The sequence below is a fragment of the Microcaecilia unicolor genome, chromosome 11 (assembly GCF_901765095.1).
Source record: "Microcaecilia unicolor chromosome 11, aMicUni1.1, whole genome shotgun sequence".
Classification (NCBI taxonomy): domain Eukaryota; kingdom Metazoa; phylum Chordata; class Amphibia; order Gymnophiona; family Siphonopidae; genus Microcaecilia; species Microcaecilia unicolor.
This window is the reverse complement of record NC_044041.1, coordinates 85,438,538-85,464,461: the sequence shown is the minus strand read 5'-3', so window position 1 is coordinate 85,464,461 and position 25,924 is coordinate 85,438,538. Positions and strand designations below refer to the sequence as shown.

General features: G+C 42.6%; 1 protein-coding gene and 2 non-coding genes across 4 annotated transcripts in view; 2 read left to right on the top strand and 1 right to left on the bottom strand.

Moving 5' to 3' along the window:
- The first annotated feature begins 8,203 nt into the window (after positions 1-8,203).
- On the top strand, positions 8,204-8,276 carry TRNAV-CAC. The gene has a single exon. It is a non-coding gene; the product is annotated as a tRNA-Val (tRNA).
- Positions 8,277-8,879: 603 nt separating this feature from the next.
- Positions 8,880-8,951, bottom strand: TRNAG-UCC. The gene has a single exon. It is a non-coding gene; the product is annotated as a tRNA-Gly (tRNA).
- Positions 8,952-9,266: 315 nt separating this feature from the next.
- DPP9 (dipeptidyl peptidase 9) overlaps positions 9,267-25,924 on the top strand; it is a 59,528-nt gene continuing 42,870 nt past the window's right edge. Inside the window, exons 1-5 of one of the 2 annotated variants that reach the window (XM_030220174.1) lie at positions 9,267-9,386; positions 11,409-11,498; positions 13,193-13,446; positions 14,038-14,150; positions 17,314-17,487. In XM_030220174.1, coding sequence (XP_030076034.1) covers positions 11,443-11,498; positions 13,193-13,446; positions 14,038-14,150; positions 17,314-17,487 — 597 coding nt within the window. In that variant the 5' untranslated portion in view covers positions 9,267-9,386; positions 11,409-11,442. Of the gene's footprint in view, positions 9,387-11,408; positions 11,499-13,192; positions 13,447-14,037; positions 14,151-17,310; positions 17,488-25,924 lie in introns of both variants that reach the window. The other variant, XM_030220173.1, reaches the window with a different exon arrangement.

The window sequence follows — 25,924 nt, the reverse complement described above, 5'->3', positions numbered from 1 at the left end:
ATCCTTTCGGAATAGGCTCCCCCTTCCCCAGAATGTTGCCCAGTTCCTAACAAATCTAAAGCCCTCCTCCCTGCACCATCGTCTCATCCACGCATTGAGACTCTGGAGCTCTGCCTGTCTCTTGGGCCCTGCGCGTGGCACAGGTAGCATTTCAGAAAATGCTACCCTGGAGGATCTGGATTTCAGCTTTCTACCTAAGAGCCTAAATTTTGCTTCCAGAACCTCTCTCCCACATTTTCCTATGTCATTAGTACCCACATGTACCAAGACAGCCGTCTCCTCCCCAGCACTATATAAAATCCTATCTAGGTGACGCGTGAGGTCCGCCACCTTCGCACCAGGCAGGCAAGTCACCAGGCGATCCTCACGTCCACCAGCCACCCAGCTATCTATATGCCTAATGATCGAATCACCAAGTACAACAGCTGGCCTAACCTTTCCCTCCCGGGCAACATTTGGAGATATATCCTCGGTGCGAAAGGATAATACATCCCCTGGTGGGCAGGTCCTGGCTACAGGAGTACTTCCTACTTCACCAGGGTGATGCTCTCCTTCTAGGGCCCCTTAATTTGTTCTTTTAATTTATATTCAAGTATTGTTCATAATACATTTTCTGATATTCTTAGTTTTATTGTGAACTGCATTCATTGTTTGTGAAAGGCAGTATATCAAATGAATAAACCGAACTGAAGTGACTGTGTCAGAGCTCATGCAGAATTCCCAGGTTACCTAGTTCCATTTTTGGCCAGTCCACCACAGCAATGTGGGATTTCTGGCCCCTGATTCTTCCCATTGAATTCAGTACTGCTGATCCCATAATGTATCAGGATAGGTTTGTTGGAAATTCGGGACTGATCTAAAATCTTCTTCCTGGAGCTGAGTAATTTATTTAAGACATTTGTAGTCTGCTCATCATAACATCAGAGTAGAGTACAACCAAAATACACATATATTCTGACAACATGGCAACTCTGCACATGGTGCACTGCATTCTTCTAGGGCATATTTCTATTCCTGGGGAACCTTTCTCTGGAGATTGATGTCATTGATCTCACACTGGAAAAAGAAAAGAAAAAAAAGTGCCATCCCCAATTTCTGTGCCTCTGCTGACACTTACTGGAAGCTATGTCGAGTTGCAATTGAAGTGATACTGGGCAGAAACACAGGGAAGCATCGTGTAAAAACAAAAACAAACCTCGCTAAAGAGAAAAATGACAAAAGATACATTATAGTTATTTATTGTGATTTATTAACCTCCTTGATGAAGAGATTCACCCAAGGCGGTGTACAGCAGGTACAGTTTAACAAAAAACTTACAATTTTGTTAACAGCATAGCAATAGTACAATGACCAAATATAATAAGAGGTCTTTCACTAAGGTGCACTAGCGTTTTTAGCTCTTGCTAAAAATCAGCTGGCGCTAAATGCTGAGATGCCCATAGGAATATAATGGACATCTCAGCATTTAGCGCCAGCTAAAAACGCTAACACACCTTAGTAAAAGACCCCCCCCTAAATGAGGTAAACTTGAGAACAGCAAATTAAAACCTAATAATAGGACTACCACAAAAAAGTATCAAAATTATACACATTTAATATCATTAAAATTCAAATAACAGAGACATAGTGCAATGTCAGCATAATACTAATGAAACATCTAATAAGCACACATTAGAACCTTCAAATAACATATGCTAATGATTTTCTATAATATAGCTTACCATGCAGCTGAGGGGCGAAGTGCAGATATACAGATGGGGACAAGATGGGTGGTTCAGAGTCAGTTGGGATAAATAGATGGGTGGCAAAACTCAAGGCAAGTTCTTTGTACAGTTAAACAAGATATAAGGAACTGTTCTAAGCTGCAGTGTGTTTAGCAAACTAGTCCAGGTACAGAGTGGTGTATAATCAGTCATCCTATTTATTAAAGCCTTGGGAGAAGAGCCAGGCTTTCACCATCCATTCCTTGTCCCGCAATTACAACTTATACAAAATACAACCATTAAGTTGCTCTAACATGCAAAGAGGTGGCTCACTTGATAGTATCTGAGGATTTGAAGGCGACGAAACAGTGTGACAAGGCGGTGGCCGTAGCTAGAAGGTTGTTAGGCTGTATATAGAGAGGTGTGACCAGCAGAAGAAAGGGGGTGTTGAAGTCCCTGTATAAGTTGTTGGTGAATTGTGTTCAGTTTTGGAGGCCTTTTCTGGCTAAGGATGTAAAAAGAATTGAAGCAGTGCAAAGAAAAGCTACGAGAATGGTATGGGATTTGCGTTACAAGACGTATGAGGAGAGACTTGCGGACCTAAACATGTATACTCTGGAGGAAAGGAGAAACAGGGGTGATATGATACAGACGTTCAAATATTTGAAAGGTATTAATCCGCAAATGAACCTTTTCCGGAGATGCAAAGGCGGTAGAACGAGAGTACATGAAATGAGATTGAAGGGGGGCAGATTCAAGAAAAATGTCAGGAAGTATTTTTTCACGGAGAGAGTAGTGGATGCTTGGAATGCCCTCCCGCGGTAGGTGGTGGAAATGAAAACAGTAACGGAATTCAAACATGCATGGGATAAACATAAAGGAATCCTGTGCAGAAGGAATGGATCCTCAGGAGCTTAGCCGAGATTGGGTGGCAGAGCCGGTGGTGGGAGGCGGGACTGGTGGTTTGGCGGTGGGGATAGTGCTGGGCAGGCTTATATGGTCTGTGCCAGAGCCGGTGGTGGGAGGCGGGACTGGTGATTGGGAGGCGGGGATAGTGCTGGGCAGACTTAAACGGTCTGTGCCCTGAAGAGGACAGGTACAAATCAAAGTAGGGTATACACAAAAAGTAGCACATATGAGTTTATCTTGTTGGGCAGACTGGATGGACCATGCAGGTCTTTTTCTGCCGTCATCTACTATGTTACTATGTTACTTCCTGAAGTAGAGGTAGTCTCGAGTTATATGTAGCCCCCAGGGAGTAAATTCCAGAGCGTGGAGGCTACTTCTGAGAAGACTTGCTGGCAAGTATCACATCGTACAATTTCTTTTGTTGAGGGGACAGATAGTGATGCTCCTTGAGAGGACCTTAGAGGTCTCAAAGGTGTGTAGAGGGCCTGGACCATATTTTACTGTGGTGGGATAAAGGTCTTTTTAAAAATGGGGCAGTAAATGGCCATGTGATAATATTAAAATTAGCATGCGGCTATTTACTGCCTGAGCCCTTATCACCACCTATTTAGAAGGTGGTAAGGGCTCACGTGCTACTCGTGTGGTAATCAGACAATGTGCAGCAATGTGGTCGCACTGCTGATTACTGCCAGGAACGCCCCCTGTGATAGAAAATTATATTCTACCGTGGGAAACTGGGCGTGCCAACTTGGGAACTACCACCTTGTGCCCGTGCTATCCCTGCAATAGGCTCAATTTGGCATGTGCTACCCATGCAGTAGCCCTACCGTGGCTTAGTAAAAGGGCCCCTTAGAACATAAGAACTTAAGAGTAGCCATACTGGGTCAGACCAATGGTCCATCTAGCCCAGTATTCTGCTTCTAACAGTGGCCAAGACAGGTCACAAGTACCTGGCAGAAACCCAAATCGTGGCAACACTCCATGCTGCCAATGCCAGTGCAAGCAGTTGCTTCCTCATGTCTATCTCATTAGCAGACTATGGATTTATCTTCCAAGAACTTGTCCAAACCTTTTTTAAACCCAGATATGCTAACCGCTGTTACTACATCCTCTAGCAAAGAGTTCCAGAGCTTAACTATTCATTGAGTGAAAAAATATTTCTTCCTATTTGTTTTAAAAGTATTTCCATGCAACTTCCTTGAGTGTCCCCCAGTCTTTGTACTTTTGGAACGACTAAAAAATCAATTTACTTCTACTCGTTCTATACCACTCAGGATTTTGTGTAGACCTCAATCATATCTTCCCTCATCCTTCTTTTTTTCCAAGCTGAAGAGCCCTAACCACTTTAGCCTTTCCTCATATGAAAGGAGTTCCATCCCCCTTTTCATTTGAGTTGCTCTTCTTTGAACTTTTTCTAATTCCGCTATATCTTTTTTGAGATACAGTGACCAGTACTGAATGCAGTATCAAGGTGAGGTCGCACCATGGAGCGATATAGAGGCATTATAGTAGTTTTGGTCTTATTCACAATCTCTTTCCTAATAATTCCTAGCATCCTGTTTGCTTTTTTGGCCGCCGTCACACACTGAGCAGAAGATTTCAGTGTATTTTCTACAATGACACTTAGATCTTTTTCTTGCTTGTTGTCCCCCAAGATGGACTCTAGCATCAGGTAACTATGATTCAGATTATTCTTTCCAATGTGCATCACCTTGCAATTGTCCGATTTAAATTTCATCCGTCATTTGGATGCCCAGTCTTCCAATTTCCTAAGGTTTTCCTGCAATAGTTCACAGTCTGCATGTGTTTTAACAACCTTGAATAGTTTTGTGTCATCTGCAAATGTAATCACCTCACTCATCACTCCGATTTCCATATCATTTATAAATGTGTTAAATAGCACCGGTCCCTTATTCTTTAAGTACTCTGGCCCATTTTGTCTGAGGACCTTGAAAGTCAAACATAGAGTTTTAAGTTTAGCCCTCTAAGGTACTGGTAGCCAGTGTACTTTTTGCAGGAAGGGTGTGATGTAGTCACCCTGCTTGCAGCCTTCTATCAGTCCTGCAGCAGCATTCTGAATTAGTTGGAGCTGATGCAAGCTCTTCTTGGTTTGACCAGTGTACAGGGCATTACAGTACGGAAGGCAGGACCAGCATGCTAGATAAGTGAAATGCTTCAACATACTAAGGAGTCCTTTTACAAAGCTGTGGTAGAAAGTGATCTTAGTGTGCTCTTATGTGGGTTTTTCCTGTGCAAAAAGGCCATTTTTGACGCTGCTGGAAAATGCTCAATTTTCCGTTTTCCAAATTAATGGCCACACCCTAGCATTGCCATAAATGTATGACCATTACCAAAAATTAGCTTGTGAGCTCTTACTTACCACCTATTTTGTAGGTGGTAAAAACTCATGCGCTAATCCAGCGCTAATCAGTTAGTGTGCAGTAATGTAGATGCACTAACTGATCAGTGCAGAAATGCCCACTCTATGCTGGCAGATCCGCTCCTTCCCCAAAAAATGTTTTAAAAATATTTTTAGCACTTGGTCTGTGTGCGTAGATTTAGAACTTACTATGGGATGCCTCAGCATATCCCATGGTAAGCCCTTTTAAGCTACGGTAAGCATGCACTAATAAAAGGAGATCCTTAGTAAAAGGAGAGCTAAGTGTTTGAATCCCATCCATGGATTGGTGTCGATTACTTCTATAAAATTCCATGAGATCTGCAATGATATAGCCAGATGCCTTACTAACTTGCGTATCTTAAAACGGTCAGTTGTTTATTTTATAATTTTTAAAGGCACATAGAAGTCAAAGCAACAATCTGGATTGAAGCAAAGGAAATGGAGGGCAATTTTTATTTATTTATTTGCTGCACTTGTATCACACATTTTCCCACCTATTTGCAGGCTCATTGTGGCTTACAAAATGTTACAATGGCATTCACATTAATAGAATAAGAATTTCAGAATATAAAGCATATAAGATGCATAAGAATATCACAGCAATCATCTTAACGGAATAATAATTTCAGAATTATTACAAATAAAGGTGCATAGGTATATCATGTAGGATTGGAAGTGGATAAACAGATATAACATAATGATATCAGGACAAGATATAATATTCAGTAGTAATATTCAGTAATGAGGATGTAATAAAATAAACAAATTAGAAGATTTCCATAATAGTTGTTTTTGGAGTAATTTGGGAGTCAAAACGTTATGGGGAATCTTTTTTGTATGTCTGTGTGAATAAGTAAGTCTTCAGTAATTTCCGAAGGTTGTCAAGTCGTGAATAACATATTTTTGTAATGCATTACATTATAGCCAAATCTAATCGAAGATGGACATTTCTATTCCGCTTTACCAATTGGCTCAAGGCAGATCATAAAATAAAAGAGTACAGATCCGGGGATATACCTCCAAATTACAATAAAAATAATTTTCTAATTCTAATGTCTCTAGACATTTAAATCTAGTCTGTATGCCTAGATTTAACTACCCTCCTAAAAGAATAATAGCATTTGATATCTTGTATAGTATGCGGCAGCTTATTCCACAGATCAGGACCACTACCTATTAGAGATCTCCGCCTGGTAACCAATTTTCAGCAGCTTGATATTGGCAGTATATTCAATCTAACTTCCTGAATAGACCATAACTCTCCAGGAGCCGAATATTTTAAAAGATTCATAATTGGAAATGATCTGGAACTTGTCCATACAAAAACTTAAAATAAAATTTTGCCTTCACCAGCAACTCAATGCAACTTCACCAGAAAAGGACTTGCATGAGCAGTAGAACTTCCACCTAATATTAGCTTTTCTGCCACATTCTGAATTATCTGAATTCAATGCACTTGTGTACTTGGTAAACCTAATAGAGCAATATCACAATATTCAATATGACTTAAAATCACAGATTGCAAAATCGTTCTAAATTGAGGAGGATCTAATAGTGGCTTAATGTGACAAAATATCTTCAATTTAAAAAACGCCTTCTTCACAATTTATTTGCTTTTCCATTCCTAGCGTAGAATCCAGAAACACCCCTAAACTTTTAATGTACTCCTCTAGAGAGATTTCGCTATAGCTAATTTAATTTTTGCCTGTGGAATATCCACATCTTTACCTTTTTTGTAAGCTCTTTTGAGCAGGGACTGTCTTTTCTTCATGTTAAATTTGTGAAGCGCAGCGTACGACTGGTAGCGCTTTAGAGATGATTTGTAGTAGTAGTAGTAGTTACCTGCAAACCACAAAATATTTGTTTTACTGGGATTGATATTCAGACCATTCAGAAGCATCCATTGAGAAATCTTTTCAAACACTTGCATCATCACCTCTGTTGTCTCCCGAAAGCTCTTTACTATGGGGAACAACAGCAAAATGCGGTCAGCATAAGAAAAATATACTACAACAAAAGGCCTCAACCCCTGCTGCAATTCACTCAAATCCACATTGAAAAGAATAGGGGAAATCGGAGAGCCCTGTGATATTCCACATTCCACTACCTTGAAAGTGTCTTATTCCACATAACTTGTAAATGTTTGTGTTTTAAGAATCCAGAAAACCACAGCAGTACTTTATCAGAAACACCAAACTTAGCCAATGGTTCCAGTAAACTTTAATGATTAATCAGATCAAATTCAGCTGACAAATCCAGCTGCATGACCATAGTTGGAACACCCTTGTGCAGGTTCATTTTCAAGGTTGTCATCAACCCAGCAAAACTGTTTCTGTGCTATAGTTGGGTCGACTAGTTAAAGACTAATATTTGATACTGAAAAAGATTCTCTTGTTGTAGTTGCAACCCTACCACAGCCTCCACCATCTTAGCCAAAAATGGATTATTAGCCACTAGTCTATAGTTAGAACAGAGGTTAGGGTTCACATTAGAACCCTTCAGTAAAAGCATCAATAGAATGTGCCCAATTGTTCTGGCATACACCCTTCTGATAGCAGTTGATTAACCAAGCTGGTAAGTATAAGCAAAAAATAAGGAGGCATAAATTTCAAAATTTTTGTTGGACCAGGATCTGACAGGACCCTTTAGCAACCTTTCTAAGACGTTTGCCAATCAGGTCCCCCATCTACCATACAGAAGGAGTTCCAAATACGATCCATGGGTGTTTACAATCAATTCCCCTCCATTTCCTCAACTACTGAATCCAACTCAACATTTCCTTGGTGAATTCTCTCTTTATCCATTTTAATTAGAATATTGGAAATCTTATTCTGAAAATAAGTTGCCAAATAACCTTGCTCATCGACACAGGTAAAGACAAACTTTAGACTATTTTTAAAAGTTCTTCAGAGGAATTACCATTATCAATTATTTTCTCTGAACGAAATATTTCCTTTTCTTTTGAAAAGAAGCCCCCACAAACTGCATGCTGTAAACTCTTTGCAAGTACCGTATTCTGCAGTTATCTGTGCAAGTGGTCAAGTTGGTAAATTGGTTTGCTTTCTTGACCCCTGAAATACACATTCGTAGAACATATGTTTAACTGTATTAGAAACACACCCATACTTATAGCTAGGTGGATTGTTGTAATTCACTGGGTGGGTGATAAATGCTAATAATACACATGTGAGTTTCCGTAGTGTAGCGGTTATCACGTTCGCCTCACACGCGAAAGGTCCCCGGTTCGATCCCGGGCGGAAACACTCTTTTTCTCTATCTTCCCCATTTTAGTTTTAAGATTTAATTCTAACGATCTTAGTTGTTCCATGAATTATAAAGCCACTTCCGTGTCTACATAATACGAGTCGAAAATTATTCAAATCAATAAATACTAGGAGCTTATAGTTATTGTTTACTTCCCTCCATTGCCCCAGGTACAAAATAAGTATCTTTATATATGTAAACCGCTTTGAATGTAGTTGCAAAGTCCCATTTCCCTTTCCTAGTTATACCGCTCTTCTTTAGGATAAGTGCTGCAAAGTGTAAACACAAGATTAAAATCAAAGAAAAGAACGCCATGCACTGACAGGAAAGCACACTTAAGACTGTAAGTGAAAAAACAAAGGATAATATCAACAATAGCGATATCAGGCACACTGACAGTAAAAGCACATTAGACAAAAGAACCTTGCGGAAATCAGCGAATCCCGGGAAGAGCCGACCACCCAACTGTAGCTTAAAAGCTTTCTTCAATAAGTAGGTTTCTATGACCTATTTATTTATCTGAGGCAGTGAAGAATGACATAGTATTACAAATTAAGGTACAACGTTTTAAAAATTTCTTCGAAATAAATAAAAATACCAGTTGCGTTGGCCGGGAATCGAACCCGGGTCAACTGCTTGGAAGGCAGCTATGCTAACCACTATACCACCAACGCCTAGCTTGCATTGTGCTCTATTTTAGCCACTCTAATAAATCTACGGCTTCTACTGGGATTCTTTCATTCTCACCAGAAGAATGGGGGAGGAAGGGTAGAAAAAGATTTAATTCCTAGCTTTTCTTTTTTTGCCTGCTGCTCTTCGACAGATTTCTGCACCTAAAGATTTGCCATCGTACACTTGATCTGATATTTTCTGTTTTATCTCATCCCATTCTTCCCCCTCCCCCCATCGATGGTAGCCTTGGACTCTTCCGGCCCTGCAGGGGTGGCTGTGTCATGGCCCCGGGGACTGCGTCCGGGTTAAAGGTAGTGGCTGGCCGGTTTCTGCTCGCCTGTTTCCGGGCTGTTGGCTGACTGATTGTTTCCCCCTTTCCCTGTCCCCTCCCCTCCCTTCCCCCGGTGCGGGCCATGGAGCGAGAGTGACGGAGCCTGGTAAGGATCCGCCGCCGCCGGTGTCTCTCGTGCGCACAGCCCGCGGTGAGTAGCGGCTGCCTGTCTGCCGCGGGTCGGAGGAGCTCCGGGAGAGACTGGGCCGGAAAAGCGGGAGGCCCTGCCGGGTTGCGGTGCCTCACTAACCCCCTCCTCCTCCCGGATCTTTCTTTCCTTCCTGAACTGGGCTGCCGCCGAGCCGCGCCTCAAACAAGATGGGGCGGGGGACCAGCAGTCCAGGCCTGGGCCCCCATCTCTAAACTAACCCCTGGCGGAACCTTTCACCACAGGCCGCACCCCGCTCTTCTCCTTTGGAGAGTTTGTGGTCGCCTGATATGATCTAAAACCAGAACAGGCTGCCTTGTTTCCAGCCTGACCTGGAAAAGCAGAAAAAGATCGAGGGGAGGCAGGCATAGGGCAAGCTAAGGCAGGGGCTGCGAAACTAGCTTTGTTTCTTGATGATGTGTTCCCTATAATCTGATCTTGTCTGTGCCTATATTCCTGCCTGCTATATGGGTGAGGGGATGGTGTTCTTAAAAGAGGCAGAAAGATTTAAAATATTTTGTGACTAGTTCCCAAACTTGATAATTCTTAAATCAATCCAAACGTGCAGAGGATACTCTCTTGAGTGTTCACAAGTTCTTGTACAAGAGCGTTAAATGTAAACGGAAACAAAATATTGCAGTGTACCTACACACATGACTTGCTTAAAATTTAAGGATCCTCTCTGACGGGGCTTTTTTTTTTCTCAATTCCGGTTCCTCATGCTACAAACCATTCCAAACGGTGAACAAAATACAAACAGGATACATCCAGTTAGAAATTCATCAGAACCAAAAAGGCCAATAGCAGCATAACTACACTTAGAAAAACACTACCTTCCTTTGCACTCTGCTATAGAGAGAAGAGCCCCCCCGCCAAATATCATGTGACTGTAACTACCATGATTCAGGGTTCTGAATGACAGAAGTGCCAACTGCACACTAGATTTTGACCCAAAATTTTACCTGATCTTCCACTACTTAAAAGTCCTTCAGTGCTAGTGCATTTTTAGATCTCTCTCCTTTGCATGCCAAATTACCCCTCTTAGGAGCTAAGAAACGCCAGCTGGCATGAGGAATGTTCATTGATTTAGTAGAACTGAGTCACAGGGAAAAAGCATGTGTGTTCCAAAACCCCAATAAACCCTATATGTTACTAGGAGGAATTTAATAAATCTTAGAGAAGGAGGGAAGATATTTATATGTTAAAGGTATTTGAATTTCCCTATTATAATACAAATGACACAGACCTTGTTCTATCTAGGGCAAGAAAGGGATTATGGTATGAGACTGTTAAGGGATAGATTCAGGCATAACATATTCAAATATATTTTTTGCATAAAGGACGGTGGATGCATGGATTGACTACCCAATGAAGACAAAGACAATAATTTTAAAAAGCCTGGGATAGGCACAGAGGATTCCTAATCACAGAGAAGTAAAGGGAAAACCAGAGATTGTCTAGGGTGTGTGGCACTGTTAAAGGAAGTCAGTTGGACAGACTATATGTAGGACTGTTGCTGGACCAACCAATACCTTGGGTAGGGCCAGTGAAGTTCCCCATCCAAAGCTGTAACTAAAATCAATGAAGTGGCCTTTGAGTGATGCAGGCAGCCAGCCTGCCCATAGGGATTGGGTAGGGGAGGGAATCCACCTCTGAGGATGCAGCCAGGTACAGAAGTGCAGGAACTTGTTGACTCCAGTAGCTGTCCAGGCTTGTCTACGCATCCTGATGACTGACTAGTTCTGGTCTTCAAGGTCCTTATCTACCACCACAGTTTGTGTTGCTATATGGTAGTATTTGTCACCCTGTATATCTTTCCATTTCAGAAAAAATGAAGTAACATAACTCTTCATTTTTCTTTCATATTTCCTTTTTTTTCCACTGTTGCATTTTCTTCTTGCTCTCTTCTTTTGTTCCTGTCTCTCTTCCCTTTATTGTCTGCTTTTTCTCCTTTGCTTGCTTCCTTCCTCCTCTCTCTAGTTTCCTGTGCTGCCCTAGGCCTGTTGGATAGTTAATGCAGAGAGTAAAGAGGCTACGCCTGGAAAACACGACTGCAGGGAGTTGGAGAAGGTAATATTTCTTTCCCAAGACTGTTGTGGTGGAAACCCTATAACCCAGGTCAGCTTGCTCAGGTCATATGTGCAACAACTGATTTGACACAACTTCTAATTTTTGCTACAATATATAGGTAGCCATAAGCCACTTCTGCTGGTGTGACTTTCTCTTACTTAACACATGTAACTGTCACTACAGAGAAAGGAGTGATTTAGAAAGCTCTAATCCAATATTAGGTTTGGAAATTTTTTTTTGCTGTAGTTAAGCAATAGTATTCTAGTGAGATTTCCCTCGCTGCTGTTTAAGCAGTTGTCTTGGAGCTAGCAAGTAGTGATGCATCATTTCCTGCCTGGTCTGTACTATAGGTGCACAAAGGGATCATGTTTGCTGAGAAACCACTTCCTCAGATAAATGTCATTTAGAAAATGCTTTTTTAAAAAAATAAAATTTGCATGGTCCTGTTTCTGAGAACGTAGCACATTAGGAAGAATGAGAAAAGGGGCCGAGAAGCTAAAAAGTGAGAAAGATAGACATGGTGATCAGACTTGCTGCAGAAAAATGGGGATGTGAGTTGTCTTTCTATCAGTGGTGGGTATGCCAATGAGAATCTCATAAGCTGGAAGAGGGGTGGGTTGTGTATTACTCTGAGGAACACAGTGCAAATGAATTGGGTCTATGTCACAATCACTGTCACAATTTGGACAGGTTGTGCTGTCAGTCACTTCTATTTTGGCACTAGCGCTGTGCATCACTATAGCACAATGTGCTTTTGGCAGCAATGAAAAAAACTGAGTCACACTTCCCACTGGGACAGGATAAATGTTCAAGGGTCATATTTTGTCTTTTATTCTCCGCCTTGTAGCCCACAGTGCAATGTGTTTTGCACTTCTAGCTGGCATATAAGGTTATCTTTATTAAAACAATGGTATCTTTTAAGGAATGGGTAAGAAGATCATGTAGTTAGTGATTTTATTTACCATGTGTATTCTCAGAAATGTAAGGCAGGAGATAGGAAATATTATGAGCAGCTTTGAGTGTGCTTCAGAATAAATGGAGATGTTGAACTTATATTATTCATATAGTGCAGAGATCCATGCTTCCTGAGATACTGTATTATTTTATTAGGATGTCTGTAAGTCCTTGTGTGTGTAATTAGCATCACATCCCACTTGCGATGTGCTGAGCATGTCATGGATCCTGTGTCCCTTTTGTAGCCCTTTGTAGTATATCCTTGTAGACCATCAATGTTAGGATGCTGCAAGAACTGTTATGCACACTGCAGACTCATCCTGTGTTTTTTTTGTGAAATATTCAGTCTTTTGACCCCCCCCTCCCCCAGTGGTGGGAGCCTGTATTGGAACCTAAAAGAAAACTTTGAAAAACATGTAACCTAGAAATTTATGTGAGAAGTTAGTCCAAACTGAGCAAAACTGTTGTAGAGAGAATGCTCCCCTGACACTATGCCAGTCAGGAAAAACAACCTGACTTTAAAATGTTTGGCTTGAGTGCCACATAAGGAATAGGGAAACTTAAAATACGCAAACCCAAAGTGCATAGGAGAAATTAGTTCTCTGAAAAATTCCTCTGACTTTTTTGGTGGTTGCTTTGGAATGTTTCATTATGCCCCTCTCTTATTACAGTGAAATATTGGTATATCATTACGCTGGTATATTTTTCATCATTACTGAAAGGCATTTGTTCTCTTACAGTTGCTCCACAAGCACCGAAGGAGAAGACAGGATGACTGCAGTGGAGGTTCTGTCAGACAGCAGTGAAGTGGTTGACATGGATGATGTGCCCTCACATTATTTTGTGGAAAAGCACACGTGGGAGGGGCTTCGTGAAATCATTCACAGCAGCAGGAAGTACTCTGGGATGATCGTGAATAAGGCGCCCCACGATTTCCATTTTGTTCAGAAAACAGATGAGTCCAGCCCTCACTCACATCGACTGTACTACCTTGGTAAGACTAGTCCGTTGATTTCCTGACCTGGTTCCTCACAGGCTGCTTCTTATGGCTAAGGATGTCCACTGTCTCTTTCTGGGGATTTCCTACAGTGTGCAGTCCCAGATGGTCTTTAGATTAAATCAGTCTTGATCAGTTGTTTTCTGCATGTGATTGCTTTTATTTCATACCTGGGTTTTAGGGCTTGTATGTAGCTGTATAAATAATAACGCACTGATTTATACACTGACTGTGCCTTAATACCAGGAGTCTGATAGACGGTTCAGCAAATGACCCAAGGTGATAACACATGCCAGCTCCCCTCATCCTGCACAGGTGGTGGAGTTGGAGTTCCTCATAGTAATGCTAAATATCCGTCCTTAGATCACTGCTGAAATGTTTGTATTGAAGCGAAACTCAAAGTAAAGTGATGTATGTCTGCTGTTCATCTCATCTCTCACCCTTTGAATCTCAGTATATGTAGCGGGAGGGAGAGAAGGGAAGTGCTTATTAGAATCATTCTAGTGTGAGATGCTGTGAAACCTGTTGCTTTTCTTCTCTCACATGCCTTCAGAATTTTCCATTGTATGCTTTTCATTGTCCCTGCAGGGATGCCCTATGGCAGTCGGGAGAATTCTCTCCTTTATTCAGAGATTCCCAAGAAGGTGCGAAAGGAGACATTGCTGCTGTTGTCATGGAAACAGATGCTGGAGCATTTTCAGGTGAGAGGATGGAAGGAAGCAGAGAAGGGCCCCTGGAAAAGTAGGGAGGGAAGGTGGTAAGGTGGCTGGGAAGCAAATAGGAATAGGTTTGAACTATCATGCAAGTGCTTCTTTGGCTGATTCATAATCATATTGTTATTGGAATAAATCAAGAGGCTAAATCAAATATTTTTTGCTATAAACATCTATATATATAAAAGGCACTTTGAAGCCTCAAGCTGGAAACTAGAGGCGCCCGAGATATACGGTTTGGCCTGCAGGCTCCAGTCACTGTAGCTCCGCCCTCGCGTCAAAACGCGATGATGTTGAGGGTGGGGTGGCCCTCGCATCAAAACGCGATGACGTTGAGGGTGGGGCGGCCCTCGCAACCACGTCACTGAGGGACGAAGAGGAGAGGTGTGCAACTCGGCACGGAGGGGGTGTCTGCAACTCGGGAGGGAGGACGGGGGGGGGGGGGGGGGGGAATTACCTTGCTAGCACCCGTTTCATTTTTGCCAGAAACGGGCATTTCTTACTAGTTGCCTAATAATTCAGTTCAGTTTATTTTGGTATACTGTTTTTCACAACATACCAAATGTAAATTACATTTGAGGAGAGCATGAATAAATCCCCTTATTTTGAATGTTTCCCCCATGTAGGTATCTGTGGGGTATTGTAATATGTGATGCCACAGTTTTTAGCCATCTAGTATATATTATTCAGTGCAGACGGTGTGGTATGTGGGAGAGACAGGCCAGATGGTGGTGCCTATGTGAGTCAAGACTGACCCACTGCTCTATTGGTGCTCGGTGTCCTAGTATTTGTATGTTCTGCTCTATTGGTGCTCTGTGTCATAATCTTTGTATCTTTCTCTATTTGAAGTGGTGGTCCTTTTTTATGTTTTTCCAATTTGATGTGTAAACCACCTTGCTGTGTTTCAAGGAAAGGCGGTATATAATGCCAAATAAACCATCAGCTATTTGGAGAGAGAGAAGATCCTCAAGTACTAAGAAATGCAGTCTGAGACCAAGAAAATGTGGAAGAGAGAAATATTTCCTGTCATTCTGGGTGCCGCAGGCTTGATTAAAAAGAATTTTGTACACCTGGATAGGTTGCCTATACATGTTACATCTTATGAACTCCAGAGGAAGGCTTTCTTGGGTACAGTGCAAGTACTACAGTGAAAATTAGTACATTTAAGTGAAGTCATACTTTACATACCCTGGCTAGGACTGAGGTTCATTACTGTCGCAGTATGCATGATACTAATCTTTTTGAAGACATTGCTCCTGAGACAAATTAGGGTTATGCAGTAGCACAGCGATAAATGTATTTCTGGGTGAAGCATTTCCTCTTTGCCTCCTTACCCATATTAAAAATGAATATTTTGGCTGGTGGGGATCCCCAAGCCCCGCTAGCTGAATAAGTCCTTTACAGAGTTCTCTGGGCTGTCTGAACAGCAGGGAAGTCAGCTGTGCACTTCCAGCTGCTGACGCCAGCACCCCTCTCCACCTTGTGTAGTCAGTTCACGTGCATGAACTGAGCTTGCATGAGAAGGTACCGGCATTGGTGGCTGGAAGCATGCTGGCAACTTTCCTGCTGTTCATATGGCCTAGGGCGCTCCACAGATGACATCTTCAGCTTGTGGGGCTTGAGGATCCCCAACACCAACAGGGTGTGTCACTGCTGGGTGGACCCACCTGTGGCTATGCCACTGGAGTGATGCCTCTGTGGGTGAACATTTTTTGGGTCGAGAGCACTGCATCAATGATCGTATGGTCAGTATACTAAGAGGAAAATAATCTAGGAATGTAAGACCTTTGAAGTGAAAATGATAAAATACTTCAGCATCAACAAGAAAGGACTTAATGAAGATCTGAGTTCCTTATTGCTTTGTCACTTTCTGATCACTCACCCATCTCTCCCTGTTTCTCAGCCCCTCCCCACCCCTACCTTCCCTCTTGAGATTGTCATTGGAATGTTTTTCTGTTTAACTTATGTTCAGTATACTGAATGTCATCATTTGCTCATGCTGTCCTGACCTGAGGAAGGTGCCTTTAGGCTCCTAAAGCTAGTCAAAAATGTAATGTTAGTCTTTATTTTACTATTTTTTATTTTATTTTTATTTATTAATCTTTAAAGTGGAGTAACACAGTTACCAACTTACTTATTCATGAAAAAACTCTGCACACAGCTGCAGAAGCCAGAACTTCTAACTACTGTTTTTGTTGTACTCTAGCGTTCTTGTAATCATATTTAGCCGGGGTGGGGGGAAGAATGGATATTTTGAATGTTGTGGTTAGCCTAAAATTTAATCCAGAGAATAGTATCTGTGAGATGCCATAGCCAAATACTAAACAGTTCTGAAAGCTTGCGCTTATCTTCAGTTAAATATTTCTTATGAACTAGTGTGGCGTGGTGATGATGATGGCAGAGAACATACTCTATGGTCCCCCCCTGCAACTGCCTCTTTGCTGCTCTGATATGATGGACTTTATTTTTTGCTGTAATTGATGCTGCTCCTTTTTTGGCTAGATTTCCACTGTTAGCAGGGCAGGCAGCAGTGGTGTGCCTGAGGGCTTCCCTGCCAAAAGGAGGATGATAGAAGCCAGAGGCCTTTGGACTGAATCTATTGAAGGCTTGGAAATATTTTAGCAAATGATGCAGGGCTCTCTACATCTGGGGGCTGAGCCTTCAGAGCAGTGGTTCCCAAATAGTCAGGACCCCCAAAAGAGTCACATCATCAGACAGGGGGGGGGGGGGCACAGAAACAGGGCTGCCCATCAGCATAGGGACTGAGAATCAGTGAACATTCATAGACCCTGTCCCTCTTCCTGTAGTGTTTTGGGCTCTGTGAGCGCACACACACTGAAACATGGGTTCCTTTACTGACTTCAGCCTTCATGCTTTGGATAAGTTGGGGGGGGGGGGAGGGGAGATGGATGACAAAGGGGAGTGAGTGGTCTGCTACTTTGTTTTCCTCATCTGGAATTGCATGAATTTTTAAGTGTTAAAATGGGCTCATGTTGGATAAGTTTGGGAAGCACTGTGCTAGAGTGTCAGATCAAGAACTGCTTACCTGAATGTGTTGAGTAGATGACGCCCAAAGCCAGGGAATTCACTAGGTTGGTCTTAATGGCCATCAAGTGAACTGTTGCTTACCCTCTCTGACTTTCCTAAGCAGGCGACACCTCACCACGGTATGTACTCCAGAGAAGAGGAGCTCCTTCGAGAACGTAAGCGGCTGGGTGTCTTCGGCATCACTTCATATGATTTTCACAATGAGAGTGGCCTGTTTCTCTTCCAGGCCAGCAACAGCCTCTTCTTCTGCCGAGATGGTGGCAGGAATGGTTTCATGGTGAGTGGTTAGAGGGGTTATGGCTATTATTGAATAATGATGGCATGCTGACTTTGCCCATGTCAAAAACGTAAACTGCTTTAATAATTCATTAAGCATGATCACCCCCATTGCATTTAATTTCTATTGGCCTTTAGAAGAATAAAAAAATGTTCCATAGTATCCTGTCAGTCCAGTCCAGACCAATGGATTGTGTCCCATACAAGTGGATGGAGACAGAGGAAGAAAATAGTTCTTGTGACTTGCCCTTAAGGGTGTTATGCAGCATAGAATGTTCAGTATTTCCTCTGACTCCCAAGTGGATGGATGATGGGCGAACGAGCAAAGTTAACTTTCTAGTCGGAGAAAATTGGATGGGAAAAATTGGATTTTAAAGCCCTCTACAAGTTAGTGATTCACTAAAGTAACAAACTTTAAAATCAAATACTAAACCTACAGTGCAAGCTATAGCACATTATTTTAAGAGTGAAATAGAAAAGATCAGAGATTTGCTGCTACCATTTAGTCAGGCTGAAGAATTAATTAAGAAAAAAGATGACGGTGATGATGATAATTTAGTGATAGCAGCAGTTGGGATTTGGAGTACATACAGTCTGAACAGTAAATATAGTGAATATTCCTCTTCATATGTTAGATAGTTGTTTACCCAGTATGATGAAAGCAGCCTACCCTAAGTTTTAGTTGCCTGAGTCAGCTTATTAATATGTTATTGGGTAATTTTTAGGGAGAAGAAGGGAAAATAACATTGACACCTATTCTAAAACCCTAGTATTTCTCTTGAGGAAATTAAAAACTATAGACCTATAGCCTTAATACCACTCTAGACTAAGATTATGGTGGGAATAGCAGCAAGTCAGAATTCTTAAATAAGCATAATATATTGCATAACTCGCAATCAAATTTTACAAGTGGTTTCATCACAGAGACAGTGTTGTCTACATTAATATCTAATATAAAGAGCGAGAGTAGTGCGGGCAGAAAGTTATTGATCCTTCAGATTGATATGTCCAGCACATTTGACCTGGTGGACCCATGCTATCCTGCTGAGTTTGATGAGTGGTTCTGGAATATCAGGAACTGTACTAGAAAGGTTTAAGGGCTTCCTCACTCAGAGGTCATGCCAAGTGAAAATGCAGGGGAAGTTCTATCAGCCATGGCTACCAGCAGTGTGTTTTTTCTAGCAAAAAAAGTGTCGGTACTCAAATGTTAGGCCACCCTTCAGGGGTGGGGTGATCACTGACAGACCCACCCCACAATGGCCAGGCCCCCTGAAACCAGTCACAGAATGTATGACAAGGCAGAATTGGTGTGTAGAGCCTGAGCTCTTTCATTAAAACATGGGGTCCATGGGTCAATTTCAGCAGATAAGGAAAAGGTGCTGGTACTCAGTACCCCCAAGTACCCCCTCAAAAAAAGCCCTGGTTACCAGTTTGTGGAGTCCTGCAGGGCTCCCCACTGTCTCCTATCTTATTAACATACTAATGTCCCCCTGGACTTTAGATTGGAGTCATTGTGGATGCACTCTTTCATTTAGGTGGATGATGTAACCATCTGCATTTTTTTTAGATAGAGATATATAGAATGCCCTGTTCAGGATTAAGCAGGGATTAGAATGTCTAGAATCATGGATGAAAGCAGCTAAATTGAAATTAAACTTCGATAAAGCAAAGTTTCTGCTTATTAGCCACCCCTGAAGGCCAAACCTTATGGATAGCCTTATTAATGGTGTAAGTTTTATAAGCTAGTCTCTCAAATGATAAATATTGGGGTGATTTTGGATAGTTCACTGACTTTTCAACCACACATAGATGCTGACATCAAAGATGTTTAAATTATTATGGAAACTAAGGTGAATTAGATATTGCTTTCATTCTGGAGTCTTTCAATTGATAGTTCAAACTTTACTGATGATGCACTTAGATTACTGTAATAGCATTTATGTTTGGACGCTTGCAGATGTTGCAAAGTACTTTGGCTTGCCTAATTTTTCGCGTTTCAAACTTTGAAAGTGCCAGACCTTTATTGTGAGGTCTCCACTGGTTATCAGTGGAGACCTGCTCAGTATTTAAACTATGCTGCTTTGCCTCTTTGATACTCCAAGGTCAAGCACCACAGTATATGGTATCTCTTGTCATCGTGCTCAATAAGAATTATGAGAGCAATTCAAGGCATTTTCTAAAATTTCAATATCCATCACCCCTGGGGGTTGTTTACAAGAAAGAGCTGGAACTGACATTCCTATATCAGATCACCAAGTGGTGAAATGAATTACCCTTATATATATATATATATATATATATATATATATATATATACAGTCAAACCAGTTATATGTTGTTTTGGAAATCACTGAAAACTTGGTTGTTCTGTAAACTTACCTAAACTCTTGAATTGCGTTTATCTAGGGAACTACTTTATTCCTTTGTATTACTGTTCTTAACTTGTGTTTTTCTAGGAAATTGCCCTACTTTTTTTTACTGTAAGCCACTTTGATCTAGTTATGGCTTGAGCAGCATATAAGTAATTAACGTAATGTAATACGTAGTTTCAGTTGAGCTTTAACTACTCTTTTGGAGTTTTCTGCTCCTGACCCAGTTTTCAACTAAGACTCGGTTGAGTTTGGGGGTGCCTATTTGGCTTGTTCTCTTGAACCAGCTTCTCAGCTGTGTTCCAGTTGACTTGGGGGTGCCCTCCTGAGCTTTTTCTCCTAACCCAGTTTAACACCTGGGGTTCAGTTGATTCCTGTTAAAAAAAAAAAAAAAAAAAGGCAGCTGTTCTATGGATCTGAGGTATATCTTGGAGGTCTCTGATATCCAGTGCTTTTTTTGTGCCGGTACGCACTAGTATGATGTACTAGCACCTTTTTTGTGAGGTCCGGCTCACCTGCCCGCTCCCTTCGTTCGTGCACCTGTGCTCCCCCCCCCCCCTCAGCTACTGGCCGCCCTCCCTCCCTCCCCAACTTTCCTTGAAATCTTTAATTTACCCGAGGTCACGGCGAACTGGCAATAAAAACAGCTGGCTGGCAGACAGGCAGGCTTGCCTCCTCGTCGCTTCCCTTCCCTCTCAGTGTGACCCGCCTTCCTCTGATGTAATTTCCTTTCCGTGAGGGCGGGTCGTGCTGAGAGGGAAGGGAAGCGACGAGGGGGCAAGCCTGCCTGCCTGCCAGCTGTTTTCACTACCGGTTCGCCGCGACTTCAGGTAAATTAAAGATTTCAAGGAAAGTTGGGGAGGGCGGGGGGGGGGCTGGGGTTTGAACGAATCGCTGGACATGGAGGGAACGGAGGACAGGGGAGATAGGAGAATTGCTGGACATGGAGGGGAAGGAGAATTGCTGGACATGGAGGGGAGGGGAGAAAGGAGAATCACTGGACATGGAGGGGAGGGGAAGGCAGGGAAGAGAGAATTGCTGGACATGGATGGCAGGGGAGGACAGGAGGCAGAGGAGAATCGTTGGACATGGATGAGAGGGGAGGTCAGGGGAGAGCGATTCGCTGGATGTGGATGGCAGAGGACAGAGGAGAATCGCTGGACATGGATGAAAGGGGAGGGCAGGGGAGAGAGGAGACATGCTGGATATGGAGGGGAGGGTAGGGTAGGGAAGAGAGAATTGCTGGACATGGATGGGAGGGCAGGGGAGAGAGGAGAATCGCTCGACATGGATGGCAGGAGAGGAAAGGGGGCAGAGGGGAATCACTGGACATGGATGAGAGGGAAGGGCAGGGGAGAGAGGAGACATGCCAGACATGGATGGGAGGGGAGGGCAGGGAAGAGAGAATTGCTGGACATGGATGGGAGGGGAGGGCAGGGGAGAGGAGAATCGCTGGACATGGATGGGAGGGGAGGGCAGGGGTGAGAGGAGAATTGCTGGACATGGATGGGAGGACACGGGAGAGGAGAACCGCTGGACATGGATGCAAGGGGAGGACGGGGCAGAGGAGAGAGGAGAATTGCTGGAAATGGATGGGAGGACACGGGAGAGGAGAACCGCTGGACATGGATGCAAGGGGAGGACGAGGCAGAGGAGAATCGCTGCACATGGATGAGGGGAGGGCAAAGGAGAGAGGAGACATACTGGACATGGATGGGAGGGGAGGTCAGTGAAGAGAGATTTGCTGGACATGGATGGAAGGAGAGGGCAGGGGAGAGAAGAGATTCGCTGGACATGAAGGGGAGTTCAGGGGAGAGAGGAGAATCATTGGACATAGATGAGAGGGAAGGGGAGAGGAGAATCGCTGGACATGAGAGAGGAGACCTGTTGGACATGGATGGAGGGGAGGGAAGACAGGAAGGAGATGCACATGGGTGTGAAGGGAGGGCAGGGGAGAGAGGAGAAATGCTGGAAATGGATGGATGGAGGAGTTGGTGAAGAGAACGGAGAAATGCTGGACTTGGATGGAGGAGAGGGGAGAGAGAATTATTGCTTTATATGGATACAGGGGAGGGAAGAGAGATGAGAAATGCTGGACATTGATGGAGGGGAGGAAAGAGGATAAGTGCTGGACATGGATGGAGGGGAGGGAAGACAGGAAGGAGATGCACATGGATGTGAGGGGAGGGCAGGGGAGAGAGGAGAAATGCTGGAAATGGATGGAGAGGGGAGCAGGAGATAGAGGAGAATTGCTGGACATGGATAGATAGAGGAGTTGGCGGGGAGAGAGGAGAAGTGCTGGACATGGATGGAGGGAGGGGAAAGAAGAAAGAAGATGCACATGAATGGAGATGAGGGAAAAGGGAAGAGAGGAGAAAAACTGCACATGGATGGAGAAAATAGGCAAAAGGCTGGATCCACATTATACCTCCTCCAGTCAATTCCACGGAGGAGGACCCAGCTTTTACTTATGGATGTAGGGCAAGAAATGAAGAAGAAAAGAGGAAAGTAAAGAAATATATGGAAAGGAAGCCCTGGAAACGGAGTTAAGAGAACAGATAGAGAGCAGCAGAATCAGAGATTGGGACCAATATGGATAGAAAAACAGTCACCAGACAACAAAGGTAGAAAAAATTGTTTTATTTTCATTTTAGTGTTTGGAATATGTCCAATTTGAGAATTTACATCTGCTGTCTTATTTTGCACTGGGTATACTGGAGCTGTAACAGCTTACAGAAATTATTTATAATGAAAAAAAATCACATTTTTTTCTCCTATACTAGTATAATATTTTCAGTGATGTCTGTTTATATGCACCGTGGCTAATGTGGGTGTGGCTATAATAGGGGTGGAGTCATATGTGGTGGCCCCCGCCCATAATGAGTACTGGCACATTTTTTTCTGCAAAAAAAGCACTGCTGATATCTCTACCACCTCTTCCCTCCCACGGCCACCAACATTTCCTGTGGAAGTCAGCCTGCATTGGATGAGCCTATTCTGATTTATTTAGGTTATTTCAGCACTCTGGTGTTTGTGCCTCTGTTCCTTACCAAGCTCTCACTGGTTTTTGGCTTGACTTTTTTCTCAAAGCAGACATTACTGACAGGAACCTTTGTCTTCCAGTTTCTATAAGCAGTGAAATGTTCTGTGTGACTATCCATAAGCAGCAAATGTTTCTTTAACTCATATGTGTGGGATTAGCTACTCCTATTTGTGTGGACATTAAATTTTCCAGTGTTCCAGTCTCCAGACTGTTAAAAGATTTTTCCCGCCAAAATTATTTTTCTGTTTCAGCTGGTGTTTTTTTTTTCCAAGTTCTTCCTGGCTGTTTGATTCACAGTAAGCAAATTCAGTCATTTTTTAGCGCTCCAAGTTAAAAAAAAAAAAAAAAAAAAAAGGATTTTACCCTTTACTAGGATATGTGCTCTATTCTTTGGCTGATTGCTGTATGCTGCAATTTCATTTAATTTAATAATTTCTGGTGCAGTCACCTTAATAGTTACAATAGCTGCCTGAAATATAGATACTGATTCTACTACTTTTCTCTCTGTTTAATTTGAATATCAATTAGGCTAAGTCTCATCTTATGTGCAGCAGTCTTTAATTGCAGTTGACTGTATTTAGTTTTTCTTGCATAGAGTTCCTAAGAATTAACTGTTCTTATCTTCAGCCAGCTGGCTATATTTTGGCATAAATAGCCAAACTTGCTTTTTTTCCCTATCTGCTCAAAGCTGTACAATGCAACTTTTGGCTATGTTCTACCAAATGTGATAGGTGCACTCTGTTTCAACATGAGTTACTGATCTGGTTTGCCGGATTCAGGATCGTTGCATTAGTTTTTTCAGGTATGGAAATAGTGCAGCTGAAGAAGTTTAATAGCCACTGGCCCAATTGCACAGTTTTTCCATTCACCTGTGGTTCACCTCCACATATAGTGTACAGTTCTTTCTATATCTTCCTGGGCTTCTCAGCCCCTTCTGTGTGTGGTTATCCACCTGGGTTGCACACTTCCGTTCAGTGGCACTGGAATTGCACACCAACTGTACCCACTGGTATTTCACAGTGGTGACATCAGCTAGCTTGCACGATTGCAGGAACAACCACTTGCATTGCTCTTTTAAAGCTGTTGCCGTTGTAGCTGTCCTGCAGCATCTACCTATGCCGCCCCTGCTACCATCACTTCTGTTGTTTAGTTGCATCAGTCACTGTTTGCTTACCTGCACTATCTCAGTTGTTCCATAGTTGCAACAACCACCAGTACTACTCGGCATAAGCTGCTGCTTATTCTCTGTGCCTGCAACCACCACACGGGTTGCATAGTACTAGTATTTCATGGATACTTCAACCAGCTGTCTTATATAGTTGCACAACCAGCTATGCTGTGCAGCTGAAATAGCTGAATTTCTTCTTTGCCTTCAGCAGAGCCTACATGTCCTAGTGTTCCAAGTCTGTTATACAATACTGTTCTAGTAGCCAGCTGTTTAGCACGGTTGCTCTTGTCACCATGTATGTTCAACTGCTGCAGCAGTAGCTATGGCACTAGCTGCCTATATAGTACAGTTCCAGAAACTGTCTAGCTGCATGTATGGCACAGTTTCAAACCTGCTTATGTGGCATCAGATGTTCCAGCTGTCTGCAGTACATTGGATGGATGATATGTGGCATCCCGTTCAGCAGTTGGCTGCATGTCATTGCCCTACTTGTTAGGGCATCAGAGTTAGCATCCACACAAATGTCAGCTATGGTAAGTCATCATAGTGCATGCAGCATTGGCTGATGTGGCTTCAGTTGCAGCATGCAAGCGTATGACTTCAGAGAAAGCAGCCACCCGTGTGCTCCCAGTTACCACAGCTACCTCTATAGCACGGCCCCTTGTATGGCACCAGCCAGCGCGACTGCCTCTTAACTCCTGCTCAAGCCACATCTATAGCTGTAGCTACTGTGCCTACACATATAAAATTTTTTGATGCATTTACTTATGATGCATTACTGTTTCAGTAGACTTTGCTGGTTTTGGTGGGTGACTAGGTGCCTCATCTACTCTGCACGACTATTTAGTTCAGTTTTGCCGGTCACTCATATGGCTCAAGCTATACAAGCCACCCTTATGTGATTCTACAGTCTAGCTGTTTTGTGCAGCTAGCTCGATTTTTCTGTCATTATCCACCATCAGGATGTCTTTAATATTGTGGGGGTTTTCTGAAACTAATAGGCTCCTATCACGGGTTGTCCTGGCTGAGTGTCTCGTGTCTCAGGGCCCTTATGCCCTCTTCTTGCTCTTACAATGACATTTGGGTTTTCATGTATGAATAGAGCATTCTTTGACACCAGGTCAGTCAATAGCTATTCTCATTGGTCTCCTTTTTTTTTTACTTTCAGTGAAGGGTGCTTCTTAATTTTCTTTGGTTGTCATAGATGTAGATAGGGAAGCACGGTGTTTTTTCATCCCCTGATAGCTTTCTTCCTATATTTTCTTCTCTGGATATTCAACTTCTCCAGGACTTTCATTTTGTATTTGCAATATTACCTTCATAGATGTACCTTAGTCTTAGGCTCTTTCAAGGAGAACATCAGTTGGATTTGTTTCTTGGTCTGTGCATCTCTTCCATGGTTTATCAGTGCTATTTTCTAGTATTCCTTCTTATCATGGGAATCACATCCTTCTCCTCTTCTATACCTTTTGTCTTTCCAGAGCCCTTCTGATTGCTCTTGGTTCTCTCTACTAGGTACTGCTGGAAAGGATTTATAAGGCTATTCCAATTTATTTTTATCTCTCTGTTTATTAGACTGGGGAGATTAATAATGCATTTATTTGCAGAATTCTTTCTCTCTTTTTTTTGTAAGTGTTTAGATCTTTTAGTCATGCCCTATGTTGGGGACACTGCTTTGCTTCATCCCATTGGTCTGGACTGGTCTGATTGGATGCTGTGGAAGGAAAAGTTATGTCTTATCTGATAACTTTCTTTCCTTTAGTCCTTTCAGACCAGTCCAGAATCCCTCACTGGTTGACTAATTTTAGTTTGCTTACAAGCTATATTTTTCAGATGATATGGATTCTACTTGTGTGAC